The sequence below is a fragment of the Polypterus senegalus genome, chromosome 7 (genome assembly GCF_016835505.1).
Source record: "Polypterus senegalus isolate Bchr_013 chromosome 7, ASM1683550v1, whole genome shotgun sequence".
Taxonomy (NCBI): Eukaryota; Metazoa; Chordata; class Cladistia; order Polypteriformes; family Polypteridae; genus Polypterus; species Polypterus senegalus.
The window spans coordinates 71,012,007-71,031,386 of record NC_053160.1 but is presented as its reverse complement, the minus strand read 5'-3'; the positions used below and the strand labels follow the sequence as shown (position 1 = coordinate 71,031,386).

Here is a 19,380-nt window from a genome sequence, read left to right as displayed (position 1 = left end):
GACATGCAAGAGTCTCCAGACATTGTCAGGCACTACCTAGGAGAGGATGAGGCCAGCTTGTCTGGGTGGATCATATTTTAATGACTTAAAACAGTTGACAAACATGGACCTTAAATCTAAAGTTTTGCATCAGTATTCAAAAATGATCATTTTGATATAATATTGGGCCATTTGCTTTCTTTTCTTGACATGTTGACCCCAAGACTTTAGTGTCTAGAAGAAGCAGCATCCTTATTAATTATAAAGATAGGCCGGGATAGTTCCTGTCAAAAGGAGGAAATGTGTTCAGATGGAAGGCACCCCGGCCTTGAAGCCTTCCCTTTACTCTTGGAGTTTAAAGCCTTCTTTAGTTCTACTTAGATGATGCTGATGTTTAAAAGAGAGACTTATTCATCTGTGAGAAGTTTGTTTAACAGATAATTTATTATTGGAACAGTTAGAAAATAATTTAGTGCAATAACTGCAACATTTTCTTATAGTTTTTGGGTCACATGAAAGTGATTAATTTTTGGTATAAATGGGTAGGATTGCCGAAGACTTTCTGAAAGTCTTACCACTCTCAGGTACACCGAAATATTTGTAGTGAAAGACAATATCAAAACACACTTGCTTTGTAATGAAAAGCAGGGATATTCCAAATGGCAAACGGTTTTTACAGGCCACAACATAATGTATTGCTACACCAAACGCCAAAATATAACCAAAAAGGGTAAAACAAACTGAAAAACACTAGACAAGTATAACATTAGAACACTCTAGACGAGAACAGGCCATTCAGCCCAACAAAGCTCGCCAGTCCTGTCCACTTATTTCCTCCAAGAAAACATCAAGTCGAGTTTTGAAAGTCCTTAACGTCTTACTGTCTACCACACTACTTGGTAGCTTATTCCAAGTGTCTATCGTTCTTTGTGTAAAGAAAAACTTCCTCTTGTTTGTGTGAAATTTACCCTTAACAAGTTTCCAACTGTGTCTCCGTGTTCTTGATGAACTCATTTTAAAATACAAGTCTCGATCCACTGTACTAATTCCCTTCATAATTTTAAACACTACAATCATTTCACCTCTTAATCTTCTTTTGCTTAAACTGTAATGGCTCAGCTCTTTTAATCTTTCCTCATACTTCAACCCCTGTAGCCCTGGAATTAGCCTAGTCGCTCTTCTCTGGACTTTTTCTAGCACTGCTATGTCCTTTTTGTAGCCTGGAGACCAAAACTGCACACAGTACTCAAGATGAGGCCTCACCAGTGCATTATAAAGGTTGAGCATAACTTCCTTGGACTTGTACTTCACACATCGTGCTATATAACCTAACATTCTGTTAGCCTTCTTAATGGCTTCTGAACACTGTCGAGAAGTTGATAGCTTAGAGTCCACCATGACTCCTAACTCCTTCTCATAAGGTGTACTCTCGATTTTCCAACCGCCCATTGTGTATTCAAACCTAAGATTTTTACTTTCTATGTGTAATACTTCCCAATTCTTTTAACTTGATGCCCAACCTTTCATGTGGCACCTTATCAAATGCTTTCAGAAAATCCAGATAAATAATATCATAAGCTCCACTTTGATCGTATCCTTTTGTTGCCTCCTCATAGTCATTAACTTTATTAGAAGTTAAGCCTTCTAATCAATCTCCTCAATCTTACCTGGACTGGCGCGTGGCACAGGCAGAACTTCGGAGAAGACTACCTTGTCAGTTCTGCTCCTCAGCTTGGCACCTAACTCTTTGAATTTGGATTGCAGAACTGACAGACTACCCTTATGTATAAGTCATGTATAAACTATTCCATATAATACATTTCTTTGGAAACTATTTTCTCTTGCTCGTAAGTAGTTTTTTTAGTTGCAAAGTTCAGACCATACTGATCATGAGTCTTATTCTTATTTCAAATGCTGTAGTGATATTTGGCCCTTGAAGCACAGACCATGAAAATTTCCCATACCTCATAGTTTTTGAATTATAGGGGATGAAATTTAAAGTTGGTTCTTGTCCCCTTCCAGGATTAGGGGACCCGAAGCTTAAGTTTTATCAGTTTAATAGTAGATCGACCCCTTTGCTTGATCCTCAATCTCAAAAAGTATGCTTTGCGGCCTGTACATGCAAAAGGTCCCAAAGTATATAAATCAAAGAAAGGGAGAAGGAAGCTCTAAAAACTCAACCCCCAAATGAACAAAAACAATGTTTCCTGCAAGAAATGTTTATTTAACAAAAAGATAGAAATTGGCAGAAATACAGAATGCTGTCTCAAAGATACACCTCAAAAAACAATCAAAACCAAGTCCGGAATTCAAAGAGCAAAACCATAAACCAGTCAAAAATCCATTAATGAAACAGTTAAAACAGAAAACGGGTCTCAAAGGGGATTCCAAATCCAGGAACTGAAGAACAAGATTACAAGCTAATGCCTTGGAACTTATATACTGTAAGTCAAGGGTGGTCCCACAGCTGCAGGGTTGGAAGACCCTGCACCCTCAAGTTCAACATACAGAGGGCAAGGAAAATACTGAACACAATCAACAACGGATAACAATAAACAAATGATTAATAATTGAGATAAAACTGATTAAAGAATCATCAGGTATACATTACAATGAAAATTCTGCAGTAATCTATACTGTTGATTTCTTTGCCCAGTTTTACTGGTTAAGGTATTATCGCTATTAACAGCAATGGGATTAAAATTTTTCAGGTAAGGAAGACAGAAGTGTCAAGGTTAGGTAGTTTATACTGACTAATAAAAGTTGTGACATCCACTAGCAATTTGCTTGACTTGTCACCACATATATAATAATTGGTGCGTGTGCTGTGAATTCGGACCTCCTCTCTTAGAATATAAAATGCATTCATCTCAGTTGTGGTGTTAGCAATACAATACATTATTCATACTCCTTATTAACTAAAAAATAGGGAGCTGTGATTGAAAAGCTAAAAATGCCTATTGCAGTAGTCTTCTCTGTTTTCCAGTGGTACAATTCTGCTTATTTGTATCTGTTTATCAGTATTAGTTGCTCTCCACGTGATGCTCAGTGGCCTGAACTTCTTGGATGTTATCTGTTCTTGATGTTATCTGTTGGGTACCTTTTGGCAGACAACCAGACCAAGAAAGATAAGCTCAGATTAATGTGATAACTGGTCTACATATTAAACCTGTTATGCTACATTCTTGCATGCATCCATGACCACAGCCATTTCCACTACAGTCCCAATCTGTTATTGTCTCAGAGCATCAGTTCTGCATAGATGTAAAAATTCATCCATTTTTTTTTAAAGCAATCAAACACCTCATATTTATAGATGCAGGCCAGTTCTAAATCCTTTCCACCATACTCTTTCCCTTGCTCTGGATCTTCGCCCTTTCTATCCTCAGCTGGTTCTGCAATAAGGTATAACAGAGATCAGTGGTGATTGAGTGTGGGAAAATCTAATACAATACAATACAATGCAATACAATTTAGTTTTGTATAGCCCAAAATCACATAAGAAGTGCCGCAATGGCTATAATAGGCCTTGCCTTTTGATAGCCCCCCAGCCTTGACTGTCTAAGAAGACAAGGAAAAACTCCCAAAAAAACCCTAGTAGGGAAAAAATGGAAGAAACCTTGGGAAAGGCAGTTCAAAGAGAGACCCCTTTCCAGGTAGGTTGGGCGTGCAGTGGGTGTCAAAATATATACAGTATATATATATATTTTATATATATATATATATATATATAGTCACACACGTGCGCACAGGAGACAGCTAAAGGGCTTGAGTGAAGGCAGTTCGGCGGCATGCCGGGATGTGGCAGAGTACACTGACTCTTTTTCTCCCTTGCCTGTAGACCATTCCCGGGAGATTCCACCTGGCTCTCTTGACGTCACTTCTGGGACCGAGCCAAGGGAAGTCGACCTCACCAGCTCCGGCCCCTCTGATGTCATGTCTGGGTGTGATCCAATGATTGAAGACCACGTGCCCGATCCTTATGACCTCACTTCCTGTCTTCCCCTTTAAAAACCTGCCCCTTTTCCCTTTTCCCTCAGTCTTGTTTTGGACTTCATTGTATGCACTTCAGTGCTGGTTATTTTGATAAAAACGACTTTTGCAGCCGGGATACTATATTACACGGGTGGCTGCCCCAAACCTTTATCTGTTCATGTCTCATTTTTGTGACAATATATATATATATAAATGAAAGACCAGATTTCAAACATTTATTTTAACCAAACTGTATAAGTCAGAAACACATTCTGTGCATCACTGGATAGATGAAAGTTCAAAGTTTAAAAATTCAACTTCAAGATTCAAATGAGTTCATTTTCATGAAAGATGGTGCCCCACCTCATTTCCACTTGGAGGTCCTGAACAACACCATTCCAGGACGATGGATTGGAAGAGGTGGACAACAAGATCTTGCTCATCATCTATGGCCTCACAGGTCTCCAGACCTTACCTCCTGTGATTTTTATCTATGGGGTACATTAAAGAAAGAGTGTTTGTTCCATTTATGCCCACTAATCTTCAAGATTTGCGACATCAAATTGAGGAAGCTGTGAATTCAGTAACTAGGGATGAATTGACTTGTTTGTGGCAAGAAATGGGATACCGTTTTGATGTTTGTCACACTACACATGGTGCTCACGTTGAGTGCATGCAACCTCAAGAACCATAGGACCAAACTTTTCTGTCTTATACGGTTTGTTTCAAATACATTTTTGAATAGCTCTGTACAGTAAATATATATATATATATATATATATATATATATATATATATATATATATATATATATATATATATATATAGTTGTGCTTCCCTTATAGCCTGGAAATACTGTCGAGTCATGAGGACCGAAAACCAGAAGTACTTCTGGGCTGACAAAAAACTTGAATTCTCTGTCTGACCTAGAAGTGCTGGTAAATCACGTGGGAGAAAGAGCAGAAGCACTTCCGGGTCAAGAACTATATAAAGGACTGCTGAAGACCGAGCTTGCTGAGAGGTTTGGTGGAGAAAAGAGAGAATTATATTGAGAGGTTTAATGATTACTTGTCTGTTTATTTGTGGCTGTGGTGCTTGTGGGCACTTTAAAGGAAGAAATTAAATAATTTCTTGGTGTTTTAGCCTGCGTCCTGCATCTGTCTGTTGGGGTTAAAAAGGGCAACAGTGACCCTTTACTATATATATATTATATATATATATGATATATATATATATACTGTATATATATATATATATATATATCCCACTTTGTGTTGCTCAGAATCTTAGATGTTTTAAATGAAAGGTAGCCTTGAGATTCTTCCAATTCTCTTTGCTCACTCAAGTTTTCAGCTCATTTGAATGTCAACCGACATGGCCTCACACTCAGGTCTGTTGTATATGATGACAGAAGCATATCTTAAATCATAAAAATGAACACAAAAATTGATAGTTACAAGCCAATGGTTAATTTTAAACAATAATAATTAAGAAATTAACAATGATGAAACAACAAATACTGGGTAAAGTATCAGACCCTTGCACCTTCAACTTCAACTGCCCAAGGGGAAGGAAAGACTTTGAAATCATAGCTGGCAATTACTTCCATGCAGTCTGCAGTTAAGCCCTTCTGTGGCCCAAGGAGGACTCTAAAATCTTTAAATGGCATTTGGCAAGTTCCTAGTGTGAGTTAGCCACTTTACCATAAACTCCTGATTGATGGAATGCTGCTCAGATGGTCTTCATTTCTGTCAGGTTCTCAAAAACTGGTCACTAATTAAGAAAAGGGTTAGAATGAAAACTTGCCACCACAGTAGGTCTCCAGGACTGGAGTTGCAGACCCCTGGTCTAGACACATCTCAAGGATAATTAAAGCAAACAGGATGTGCCACAGTAAAGGGTCAGAATACTTATGTAAGTGGCAGATTTCAGTTTTTAATATTTAATACATTTGCACACCTTTCTGAAAACATGTTTTCACTTTGTCATTATGGACTATTGGGTGTAGATTGATGGGTAGAAATCTGGAATATTGTAACCATACCTGAAGGGAAATTGTCTGTTTGCCTGACCTTTGGATGGTCCGAGCGCAGTGTCAGCCATTGTACAGCACCCTTGGAGCAACTTTCAGGTTAAGGGTCTTACTCAAGGGCCCAACGGAGCAGGATCCCTTCTGGCAATAATAGAATTTGAACTGGTAACCTTCCAGATACCAGCACAGATCCTTAGCCTCAGAGCCACTACTCTGTCCTAAACAATGTCAAAGTTGTCCATTTCGTATTACATTTATAATACAAAAAAGTTTTCAGAAAGTGAAGGGGTCCAAGTACCTTCTGAATCCAACTAGATTGATAAAAATCAAGACTGAGATTAATTTGATTTTAGATTAAAAAATTCTGCTTGACTAGTGCCTGCCCACAAAATCCAAATGCACCGCTTGAAGGTTTGGTTTGGCCTGCCCCACAGAAATATAATTAGGACATGTTGCAGTCTATGTTTTGTTTGAATGTAACCTGCACTAAGACTGAGTCTCTTGATTCCTGAGTTGTGCCTGATACTGGTGGGACAGAGCCCCCTCCCATGACTCTATAAACACTAGTGGATGGAAGTTTGATTTTGAAACATAATGTGTGGATGGATAAATTACAGTATTTACCAAACTCCAGATCTGGCTGGATCATTTCAGTGTATAGTTTGCAACATCTTCCTTTCTTGCTCCTTATCTATTAAATAAATAAACCACTTTGGTTTGATGGTTTTTGAGCTCATTTGGGGTAGTCGACTACTGGTAAAAGGCCTATATTTTTACACAAATATAATTACTAACACTATCTTCTTTCAGACTTTCTGATAGAAATATAGAGTAAAGAAAATATTATTTTATTATTTTTTTACCAGAAGCTTCCTGATTATGCAGCAGTTAAATGGGCTTTTTTGTTTTAAGAACAATTATTCTGTATTTCTTAGATTTTTGTTTATGGTGAGAACATGGCTCTAGAACATTTTGTTCTGCTTTGTCAGTTGATTGCTATGCAGTAGCTAAATTTTGGGAATAAGACTGACATTTATAAGTGTGTGATGAATCTAAACCATCTGGCTCAGTCCTCACAAAACATCACATGCTGTTACAGCAAAGGACCCTCACAGTATGTCATTGGTGTGTTAGCATAAACCTACACATAATGGGGAGAAAGTGGAAAGTGCCATAATTCTGGAAATGTTATATAATAGCACCATCTACGAGAAAAACAAATTAGTATAATGCTTTATTTATTTTATTAGATATGGGCCTGAGCTTCATAAGGGACATATTAATAATTGTGAACTTGTCCCGGACACAGACAGGCGGACATGTTGTTCTCAAACCACCACACGTTTATTTACAATATTTACAATTAATATAATGGTCACAAAGACCCAGTTCAATGGTCACTCAGACCTAATCACGTGCACAAACCCCAATACACAGTCCTGGCTTCACAATGCCTTGTCTTCGGGCCGCCTCCACAGCTCCTCTTGCCTCGTCCTCCTTCCACCCGACTCTAGCCTCGAATGAATGGAGACGGCCCCTTTTATAGAGGACCCGGATGAGCCCCAGGTGTTCCCGGCAATCTTCTTCTGGCCACGCCCCAGTGTGGCGGAAGTGCCGGCTGTCCTCCCGGCTGCTCTCCGGGCGCTGTCATAAATCTTCCCCCCAGCACTTCCTGGTGTGGCGGAAGTGCTGGGGTAACAGGTCCCCAAGGCACTGGGGTGCCTCCTGGCGGTGACCACGGGCCCCTACAGGGAAAGGCTTCCATGCCCTTGACCCGTGGCCCCCAAAGCAACCCGGAAGGCAAACCCCACGTGATCCAGGCAGGGCTCTGACCCTCTTCCGGTCCCTCCTGGCGTCCCGGCCGGGTCATGGCCCCTGGCATCCCTGACATAATGTATTTGTAAGAAGCCAGAAGAAGGGTGGTGATGGATGTGGCAGAAATAATTCACTGTAGTAAAAGACAGAATGAAATAAAAATAGTAACTTCATCAATCAGAAAAATTATTAAACAGTCTAATGTGAAGTAAACATGAATATTGTATATGTTTATGTTGTCTACAGGTATAGATCTGTAGGGTGGTCCAGATCTAATTATGCAATTTTCATTACTCTAAAACTTATTAAGTTTATTACATAGAAAATCACCCGAAAAATCCCGGACCATTGAAAAGTGTGCAAACAGACGACATGAAGAATCGTCTTTGCATCGAACTGAAATCGTCCCCGCATAAATCAAAGTCATCCAGACAATCTGGATCTGCATAATTAGATCTGGACCACCCTGTATAGGTTTATATGATTTATAGGTAGCTAGCTGTACTACTTTTGAAGGGATGAAATCTAAATAATTAAAATAGACCTCGGTGTCAGCGTTTTCAGTGCCTTATGCAAAGCATATGTCTCTGTTATATCCATTTTGGTATGAGGTTCAAAAAAGCAGCATTAGTATTTGTGATGTGCCATCTGTTGGAATGACTGAAACATAGCGTCCAGACTGACACACAGACACCTTTTATTAAGATGGATTATTTTCACGTGTACAGCGTAGAGTCGAGTAAGATTCTTTACTTGTATGTGCTAAACAACATGCAACATGTCACCTTTCCCTGGCACCATGATTAGCAAATACAACAACCTTATCTGATGATGAAGTGAGTTAAAGATTTTGAAAGAGAACAGGGACTGCAGAAGGCATTTAAGGTGAAAGGATGCAAACTGTAGTTGTATTCTTATTAAAAGTTTAAGCAAAGTCTTTTACCAAAGTTATATTATACTTTATACTTAAGAAATAGGTAGTGGGCTTCAATGGGAGTGACTTTCGTTGAACAATAGTAAACATTGTGAAAACATTAATGAAAAAAGATCAAATTATTCATGTCGCATCTGCCATGTGTCAGGCATCCAGTCATTTTTCCAACTGTGCATTTTGGCCAAAATATTATGGCACATTACAATGCTTCTTTGTATTACTAAACCACCCATGTGAAATGATGCAATCCTGAAAAATGCTAAAAATGACTTCAGATTAGCTTTTCAAACACAATGCGGCCTAGTTTCTTTCACAAATGTAATCAATCTGAAGAAAAGCTAAGTTCCAGCTCTTTGCAATTAGCACAGCATGCAGTTGACTAGTTAAAAAGGGACTGCAGTTAGGAGAGCTATTATGTCAGTCACAGTTCATCAATGGTGGCACCTGGGTGTTGAATCGACAGATCATCTCGGATGACCTGCCTAGTTCATGACTCTTTGGCATAATTTGCAGAGGGTTGGGATGGCAGAGAAGGACTCCTTCTTGACAATTTAACAGCAAAAATAGTGTGGTCTTATTTGTTTCAGACCAAAGTCACTTGCAGATACGAACACCTTGGTGTCCAGGTACAGTTTAACTCCTTACTCATCATCGAGCATTGAGAGTCACACGGTGACAATGGCAGTGCAAATAAGAGGCATGAATCCTACTATGGTAATGTGCTAGGTACGTACCCAATGGAGGAGGCTTGGGTTTTCAAAATTATTATTTAATCTTTATAATTAGCCAATGGCATTTGTTTTTATTTTATATGTTAAATCTCCAGTATAGAGGTGTGTCTGTATTCAAATAATGTATTGTCTTTCAGACCTATGTAACACAAGCAGAGCTGATGGTGATTGTACAATACATCATACTAGCTCCTGCTGTATTTGCTGTTTATTTTTCTTGCTTTTAAATTCCACACCGAGGCCACTTCTAATAGAATGTTTCAGTTCAAGAATTGGCTTTGTGGTGTCACATGTTTTAAAGACCACAGGGAAGCTTCATGTTGCGGAGAGCAATAGGTGAGCAATAGGTGACAACCCACTCTGGCAGGCACAGTTTCTGAGCTGCATGCAACCTGCTTCTATTTATGTGATGTCAGGCGAGTTCTCAGAGTTCTCCATTCTTACATTCATCACTTGACAGTTACGTGGAAGAACATCTGATGCACTATTATATGTGCCCATTCCTCTTGTGTGCACAGCATTCTAAGACAAGGCTGCAGATGCTGTACCTCTGTCCATGGCTTCAGATGTAAGGAAACACGCTTTTTATTCTGTGTTCTGGTCTGTTTTATCAACTCCAAAAAACATTCCGCATATTCACATCATCATCAATGGTTCCATAGCTATTTTCTGGGTTTTCAAAGGTTAGCCAGATACCTCCCAAATTTTTTTCCTCCATTCTCCTTGGTGTTCTTCAACATTTCATATCATCTGACACCACCTTCATCCATAACATTATCTCAAGACAATCGTGAAAATACAGATTTTCTACTAAAATGAAATACAGAATTAGGGTATAATGCCAATCTGTGATACCAGCACAGGTCACAAAATGTCACTGTCAGCTATCTTTATATTAAACATATTGCAAACCACAACCAGAGAACTTGAATGGCATGGGTTGATGGGCTTGATTGTAATAAATGAAACTGATAAATGAGAGACAGGGTAAAGGTGAAAAAAATAAAATAGTTTTTGAAAAGGAGTGAGCATTAAGTTTTGTTTTCTGTCTATCCATTGTGAGGGATGGCTGAGACACCATTTGTCTCCCGCAGGACGCTGGAAAGATCTCAAGGATAATCAAAGCAAACGCGATACACATGACCACAATTTGGAGTGCCACATCAAAGGGTCTGAATGCTTATATGAATTAGAGATTTCAGTTTTTGATTTTTAAGAAGATTGCAGACTTTTCTGAAAACACGTTTTCAGTTTGTCATAATGGGTTATTGAGTGTAGGTTAATGAGCAAAAATGGCAAATATATCCATTTAAAATTAAATCTACAAAATGATAAAGTGTGCAGAAAGTGAAGGAGTCGAATACTTTCTAAATGCACAGTAATTAACAGAAAACATTATAAAGTTGCTCACCTGATGTACTCCTCACTCTTATTCTTGTGCTCCTATGCTTATTAACTCATAGATCTTGCCAAAAAATTTAATAAGGAGAGAACTAATAAGAGATAATAATAAGGACATGCCAAAGATAGATATGTAGTGCCATTTTTTCTTAGATAAAATATTAAATTACTAGCTGATGCCCGCTGTAGCGTACGCCGGTGTAAGAATAGGAATGGAAAACGGTGAGGAAGGAATTCAGAAATCAAGAAGAAAGATACTTCTTGAAAGACGCAGTTGTGAATAGGTGTTTTGCTGGAGACGACAGATAATGAGTCAAAAGATCTAACCCTAGAAAAAGCCACGTACAACAATAGTTTTGAACTTCCTGGAAATGTGGACGGTAATAAGATCATTTTGCTTACACGTACGTTGTTGTTTTCAGTCTTTGCTTGCAGTGCGTCTGATAGTCCTTTGTATTGTTCTACGCACAGATCTTGTTGATGTAATCTGAGATAGCTGAGACGCGTGCCCTCTGTTTTAACATACACATCTACGATGTGCTGCTGGAATAGTTTGCCACTGGAGTGCAAAATACTAAATGTATTCCTCATTGATAATCTGTACGTGTAAAATTGGCATTGAGTAAGCCTGATTTGTTTGGCGGTTCTTTTATCGGGAACATGTTGTAAATCTTTGTGCCAGCCAATGTCTCCGTAAGGGAATAAAAGTGGGTAAACCATAGGATCACAATTCATATCGAGCGTGCAAATCTGTACAGGACTCTCTACAGGAGTTGCCTCTGGGATAGATGCAAATGTCCCTTTCGGCAGGGGGTTCACCACCTTCTCCGACGAAAATCGTTGCAACATTAGTGTGACATGTCGGGGCATTGTATCCTCGTAAATCCTGCCCTGGGTTTTCCTTGAAAACCATTCGTACAGATGCTGTTGGATTGGGCTGAGAGATTTCATGCATGTGTTTGCATGATTTAGCGAAGGGGTTGATGGTTCTGAGCATTGAATCTAGCTGGAGAAGTAAATTTCACAGCATGCAGAGTTTGCTTTATTTTGTAAGCGTACTTCAGAAGCTTGTGCTGTGTCAAAAACATACAACTGTCCATATCCTGGAGAGGTAGAAGTGTTAGCGTATAGTGGAGAGATTTGGTGATAAATTTGCCCGTGTATTTTAAAACAGTATGGTCCGTGGCCAGGAGGTTGAGTTATCTGTGCACCCATGGAAGCAAACGCTAGAGAAGGGTTGTATTCTTGAATGTGTTCACGATAATTTTTACCTTCTGATGTTTGCTGTGTAAGAAGCTGTTGTAAAGACACTGGTAGCTCCCGCAAAGGTGGTAAAGCTACTTTACCATCGTGGCAGCACCTCGAGTACTTGGATGTATTATGCTCAGCAGGCCAGTATAGTGCATGACAGTGTTTGCACTGCTGGTCTGGAGTTCCAATGTTGTACTCTTGGATGGGAAGACAGGAATGAGGTGAAGAATTACCTGTGGTAACGGGAAGAGGATTGTGTGTATGTCTGCTGACACTGTGTTGGTGGACTGCGTGTCAGCTGCGTGTGGGCAGAACCGGTTTTGAAGAGGAGCAGCAGGCAGCATGGGGAAGGGTTTGGAAGAGGTCGAATAGGAATCGAGAAATGCCGTGTCTGCTGTGTGTGGACGGGACCGGTTTTGAAGTGGAAGCTGGACGAACCAGAAGAGAAATATATACAAGAGATGAGTGCATCTTAACAATGAGAGTGAAAGTTCATAGTCCTTTTATGTATCCTCACTAAGGAATTTAAGACTCAGAAACCTTGAGTTATGATGAGAGAGGCTAGGAGCACCACATGACAAACCAACTCAGATCCCAGATTAGGACCCAAGTGCAGCCAACGAGTGAGAGGTTTTTTATGGTGGCTGCAGTGCCAATTCTGCCACCAACCCCCATGGTTTCCCTGCAGGTTGGAGGGCCTACATGCAGATTAACGTCATACCCAGGATGGAGTAATTGCAGGTTAAGGGGCTTGCTCAAGGGCCCACTGAAGTAGAGTCACTTTTGGTGTTTATGGGACTCGAACAGACAACTTTCCAATTGCCAGTGTAAATCCCTAGCCTCAGAGTCACCACTCTGCCCATAGTTATGATGCAGTTTCCATAAAAAGCTCTTCTATTTTGCTATCGTCTGGCTGAAGATGTGTGCAGATCTCCAAGCACTAATATCATCATGTACAAAGCTTGCCTAAGGCTATAAAGGGCCACATATATACTGAACACAGAAAGTATAATATTGCAAGGATCCCAGGAGCACAGAGTGTAAAATAGGAGCTGGATGGGGTGCCAGGCCATTGCAGGGAACACACATACCTGCCGGAGCAATTTATAGTAACCAATCAACTACACCTGCACTGCTTTAGGAGACCAAAAGAAATCAGAAAATTCCAGGTGGGCGCAAGAACTACACACACTTTCTAGGCTGAGTCTTCTAAGAAGGATACTGGAGCTGTTCGACAACGTTGACTAGTGTACCACTATGCTGTCTATAATTTAAAATGCAATGTATTTTTTGTTTCAAAAACCCCTTACTTGTATTTCTGTTATTCAAAATTGTGTTTTTTTTTCCCACAGTTGTTACTGGAGCAACCGATGGAATTGGGAGAGAATATGCTTTTGAGGTAATGTTCCAAAACATTATTTGAAGCTGATTACACCAATTATTGCACTTTTTGCTTGGGAATTGTGAAATTTCCACACATAAAAAAGATCCTTAAGATTCTTTGCTGTTTAAAAAAATTCCTTTCACTTCTTAATATGATATGTATATATTTGAGCTCATTTACCCACAGGCAAGATTAGAGCACTTTTCACAAGTGGAGAAGGGTGTATGTGAAATTGTCATAATGCAATGTTTCTTTCAGACATTATGCACACACATATTAGTTAAGGATTAGAAGGGAACACAGTGAGTGTCACACAACATGAATGATCCCAAAGTGTGCAGGGAGATACTTAAAGTATCTGCAGGGTTTCTCACAATATAATACAAACATTGCAGCAGGCTTGCTTAGTATGACAGTCAATTTCAAAAGTGGTTTGTACATTTAAAAAGATGGATTTTACAAAGTTAAAAATCCTCACATGGCAGATATTAATGGAGTTTGTGGTGGCACATCCATACATTCTCCCTTACACTGATAGTGTAATCTTTCCAACACACACAGTATGCAGATAAATCAACAAGTTCAATTAATTTTACTGTAAGTTACAGTCCTACAGTGGGTAAACAAAATGGGTGTAACAGGGGATTTTAATATCTGTTAAATTCTGTGGGTTTGGGTGAAGTCCAAAATTTTAAAAATATGTAACAGGTTCAGACAAAATGAATATAATTATACAAAAACAAAGTATTTGTGCTTGATCAACACTTTTCCAATCTCTTCTCTCCAATCCTAAAGCAGCAGCAGCCAAGTTTTCAGTTGATAGTGAAAACAATGGCCAGCTTCTGAGAGCGCCTACGGGGTAGAGAGTGAAAGGAACACCTTTCACTTTCTTCTCCATTGAGAAAGACACCCATGTATTTGGCAAGACACTCCCTGTCATCATTACAGCAACATACTGTATTATTTGATGCTACAAAAGCAAAGTAAACTACTGGAAAATATATCACAAAATTCATAATTACGCATTATGCTAAATCAGATATGTGAGGACACTTTGGTGACATTATAAAAATTATGAAAATGTAATTAAGAAGCTGCAAAACTGGTACACAGCTCATGAACTATACAGTAGCTCATGTCATGAACATTACTTTTACCCCTGTGTTAATAGTCATTTACTTTTACATAATTTCATTTTACTTTTGTTTTACTGTGAGTGACGTTAGCCTGGCACAATTCTTTAACATGGATGACTAATGACTGCTGTGGTGGGCTGGCGCCCTGCCTGGGGTTTGTTTACTACCTTGTGCTCTGTGTTGGCTGGGATTGGCTCCAGCAGACCCCATGACCCTGTAGTTAGGATATAGCAGCTTGGATAATGGATGGATGGACTAATGACTGTTAGATCTATCTATCTATCTATCTATCTATCTATCTATCTATCTATCTATCTATCTATCTATCTATCTATCTATCTATCTATCTAATCGTGACCCAGTCATTGACGATATGAATTAAGCATGTTTATTTCACCCATCTCTATAGAATTTCTCAGTTTAAACATTAGTACTGACATTCAGTGATGCTGCTTTTTGGCTTTGTTACTGAAAGGATTTCAACAACTTTGCAGAAGCATTTTAAAGTGTGATTCCCCATTGTGAATTAATTGAATTGCAAAATTTGTGTGGATATTGAAAATTAACTTTGTAAAGCCTTAAACTGGAAGACAAATGAACTCTAATATGTGTAATATAAACTTCTTTGTTTTATTTGTTAATGAAAAGCATGCTTGGAAATTGTTCAAGTATGGGACAGAAGTTTTGAGGTAAGGGAGTTCTACTCTCTAATCATGGCAACATCGAGTGCCACCGTATTGCTTGCTGAGTAACACATGCAAGTAAGAATTCCACTGTACTCTCTACACATAACATTAATGACCCCATGAACCTTCAAGGATATAATTTTCAGCACCATGGACAGCATACTTTTTAATACTATCACATTTATAGTAGAATTGCTTTATTTAATTAACTCATAATCATTTTACTTGCTGGTCAATTCAGGGTTTGTTTCTGCCAAATGTGGTACCATAACAGGGTAAGTACCAGCCCTGTGTGATCCTGAACAAGATTTGTGAACTAGGAAATGGATGACTGGACAGTCATTTGAAGATCTGGTATTCTTTGCACTCAGATTCTGTAAGAGTGAATGCCTGTATGTTCTAAGTCCTTATGTCGCATAGCATGTCTCTCTCTTTTAGTGACTCACTTTCTTTGGTGAGGTGCAATTTAATGACCACTACACTTATCAGGACAATTTTGATTAATTGAATAAATGGTTGTTTTTCAGTTTGCAAAACGAGGCATGAACATTGTCCTCATCAGCAGAACTCTTGAAAAACTGGAAAGAGTTGCAAACGAAATTGGTAAGTAGCTACCATATAATCTGTTGGCAGTTATTCAGGTTCTCTTGGTCATGAAGAGGTGGTATTTTATCTTGGATTGTGGTACCTTATGAATGTCTGCATGTAATTCCTATGTTCATATGAGATTACTGAAGATGTGTTAACTTAACTGCTCATAAGTAAGAATAAGAAAAACAAGTTTTAAAATGAAGTAGTTATACTTTATTAATTATGGTGCCAGGGCGTAGCAATGTGTTGCGTGTTGATTATCACATGCAAGTAAGGATTTCACTTGTGACAATAATGACCCAATAAACTCATAAAGTACTATCACATAAACAAATGGGTTCTGTTTGCCATACATTGAACTGGCGTCATATTCAGGGCTGCATCAAAGTGCAAAATGTGCCATATGTGTACCAGCTGGGTATGTGCATGTGCCTAGAGAAGGGTTCACGAAAATAAATACTTGCAATTTTTTTATAAACAGTATTTTTTCATGTAGTGGCATACGGTGAAAAATAGCACAGGCGTAACTTCTATTGATTCCCAGCTCCAGACATCTGGCTTCAGCTTTTTGCCAGGTAAGGTATGTATGATGTTTGGTCTTTTTCTCACTGTTATGTAAGTTTTTCCTCTGGGTACTCTGGTTTATTATCACATCCAAAAAAAAATACATCTCATATTAACTGATAACTCTAAAGTGACCTAGTGTTTAGATGAAGGTGTTTACCCTTCAAATATTGTCTTGTGCCCAATTCTGCTACGATCAGCTTAGCTTCCCATCAACCATATTATACAAAAGCATTTTAAGATTGACTGACGTGTAGATATAAAGTCAAATAACTTTTATCATTATACTCCATACTATCTTATCCTCTGACCGCCTATTAAATTTAGGCCACTTTTCCTAAGGGCTGTTTGCTGCTGGTTCCCAGTCTCAGTTTGCCTCCTGTGTTGAGGAAATGATAATTTTATTTCATTTTTGGGGTGCTGTCTCCAACATCTGGGACTGGCTGAAAAAAATATATAAAAAATGTGCACTAACATACAGTAGCCCATTGGTGGGCAATGGACAGTTTCTTTATTATTTATTACTTTCTGATTATTCTCTTAGTAAAAGAAGACACATTAATTCAGTCTGTTTTACCACCTCATTCTTGACATTCATTTGTAAGAGAATTTTGACTACTGGCTATGTGTTCTTTTAACTTGTTCTCTTAAGCACAATTCCGATCCTGCTTCTACAACAACATTTCCATCTCAAGTCTGTCAGTTTCCAGCTTACAGTAAGTACATAAAATATTCAGTAGTACATTGAAAACTTGGTATGCAGTACTTATAGATTAAAGATGTATGCATCTATAGGTGGTACTCCTCAGAATGTCTCTCTTAAAACAGATGTATTGCATGTAATACAACTAATACATCTATTATATATTTTATTGCATTAAATGCGGTGGTGGGCTTGGCTGTGATATACCTTCAAGTGAGGCCCACCAAATTAACAAGCTAAATAAATGGGCAAGCTCAGTTACAGGATGCACTCTGGACCCCCAAAGGACAGAATTAAAACAAAACTAAGTGTGAATCTGAACAATGCTGCACATCCTCTGTCTGACACACTAACACTTAGGACTTTTAGTCAAGGAATTATTTAGCAGAAGTGTATCAAGAAAAGCTAATGGGACTCCTTTATACCAACAGCACTGTGACTGTAAACCATGATCTATCTATCTATCTATCTATCTATCTATCTATCTATCTATCTATCTATCTATCTATCTATCTATCTATCTGTCTGTCTGTCTGTCTGTCTGTCTGTCTGTCTGTCTGTCTGTCTGTCTATCTATCTATCTATCTATCTATCTATCCATCCTGAAAGACCTAGAAACACTGAGTAAAGTGAAAGCCACAGTGTAGGCCTTTGGAGTTAGCAGATGCCTGACATTAGAAAACCTCAGCAGTTTTTGCTGAGTGAGAAGCAAAGACAAAAAAGAAGAGTGTGACATTTCAGGGCTTTCCAAATGAGTATCAGAGTCTTGAAGAGAATTATGGAGAATAAGAGGATCAATGTGTAGGTGATTGTCGTATCTTAAATGTGTTACAAGCATTTTGCACTAGCTTTGTAAGTCATCCTGGATAATAATAATAATAATAATAATAATAATAATAATAATAATAATAATAATAATAATAATAATAATAATAATAATACATTTATATTCCAAGTGCCACATTCTTCATCACACATTTCTACAGTAGACCTTTTGTTATCTATGACACCAACTAGTGATTATCATGCAAGGCCACTAAAAGGTACAGCTATGGCACAAAGTCTTACATCCTACTATATGCATATTTTTTACTATGAGCATAATTTTATGTGGTGACCAAGTTCTCTTTTTTCTAACGTATATAACAGCCGCATGGATTGTCTGCATCAAGTGCAAACACTCTCATATGGAGAGTCAAAAATTTTTTTTAGGCCTCAATTATTTTAGCTAATGTAAGAAGAAAAACTTTTTATTATTGTAATCAAATGCGGTAGAGAATATTGAGAATAAGTTTAATAAGCTTATTACATAAATGTAGAAACATTACATTTTCAAAAACAAATATAAAAAATGTCATTTCCACATTTTTTTTTTTAGTTTTGTGGTAAAATGCTGCAAGTTGAATAGCTTAATCAGAAAATGCTACTTTACTTACCCTCAAAGCAATGAGCACAATACATTTCAAAAGCAAAATAAATGAAAATATAATAAAATAAAATGATTAAACCTGGTTGGAGATATTTCTAAGTCAGTAGTTTTGAATATGGAGGCTTGATCTTTGTGATTGAAATTGTCACATCTTTTGTTTTTATCCTTATTCATTCCTTTCAGACAGTTGCTGATAACAGTCACTTGAAAATAAATTTCAAGCTTGTGAAAGAAGTGTGTTTTAGTTGTAACGTAATACTGCGTCTGCTCACTGATTTGCTGAATATTGCATTAGAAGAGATCGCAATGCTTTTCTACAGACGAGTGAGGTGGATTTGTGCCATTTTCAGCACTGGACTTGCTGCTACTGGAAAGGCTTTGACCCTAAAAAGGAACCAATTAAGTTTTATTTTTAATACACAGCTGTTTCTTATTTGGAGCCAGCTTTAAGTGAGCACACAGTTCACAGACCTACTGTATATTCAGTGACCCCTTTCACATTTGCAGGCCTTGTCAGGAATTTACCAATAAATCGCTCCACTGGAGTTCAGTCTCAAGTACAAATTTATTGTCACGAGTACAGAGTAACAGAGGAACAAAAGCTGAACTTGATATTCTTAAAATCCTGCTGTGTAATCTTCTCATTTGTAAGCCTAATAAAGTAATAAAACGGTTATGCCAAAAATGAAAACATCACACCCAGCATATTTAAAACACACTTGAGAGAAAGATCAAATTATAACAGACTTTTCAATAACAGATTCATTTA

The 19,380-nt window shown here is 38.2% G+C and overlaps 1 protein-coding gene across 1 annotated transcript in view; it reads left to right on the top strand.

The window, feature by feature from the left end:
* Positions 1-19,380, top strand: part of hsd17b3 (hydroxysteroid (17-beta) dehydrogenase 3) — a 54,576-nt gene that overhangs the window by 10,449 nt on the left and 24,747 nt on the right. The window contains exons 2-3 of the mRNA XM_039758862.1: positions 13,471-13,517; positions 15,852-15,927. Of these exons, the coding sequence (XP_039614796.1) occupies positions 13,471-13,517; positions 15,852-15,927 (123 nt within the window). The remainder of the gene's footprint in view (positions 1-13,470; positions 13,518-15,851; positions 15,928-19,380) is intronic.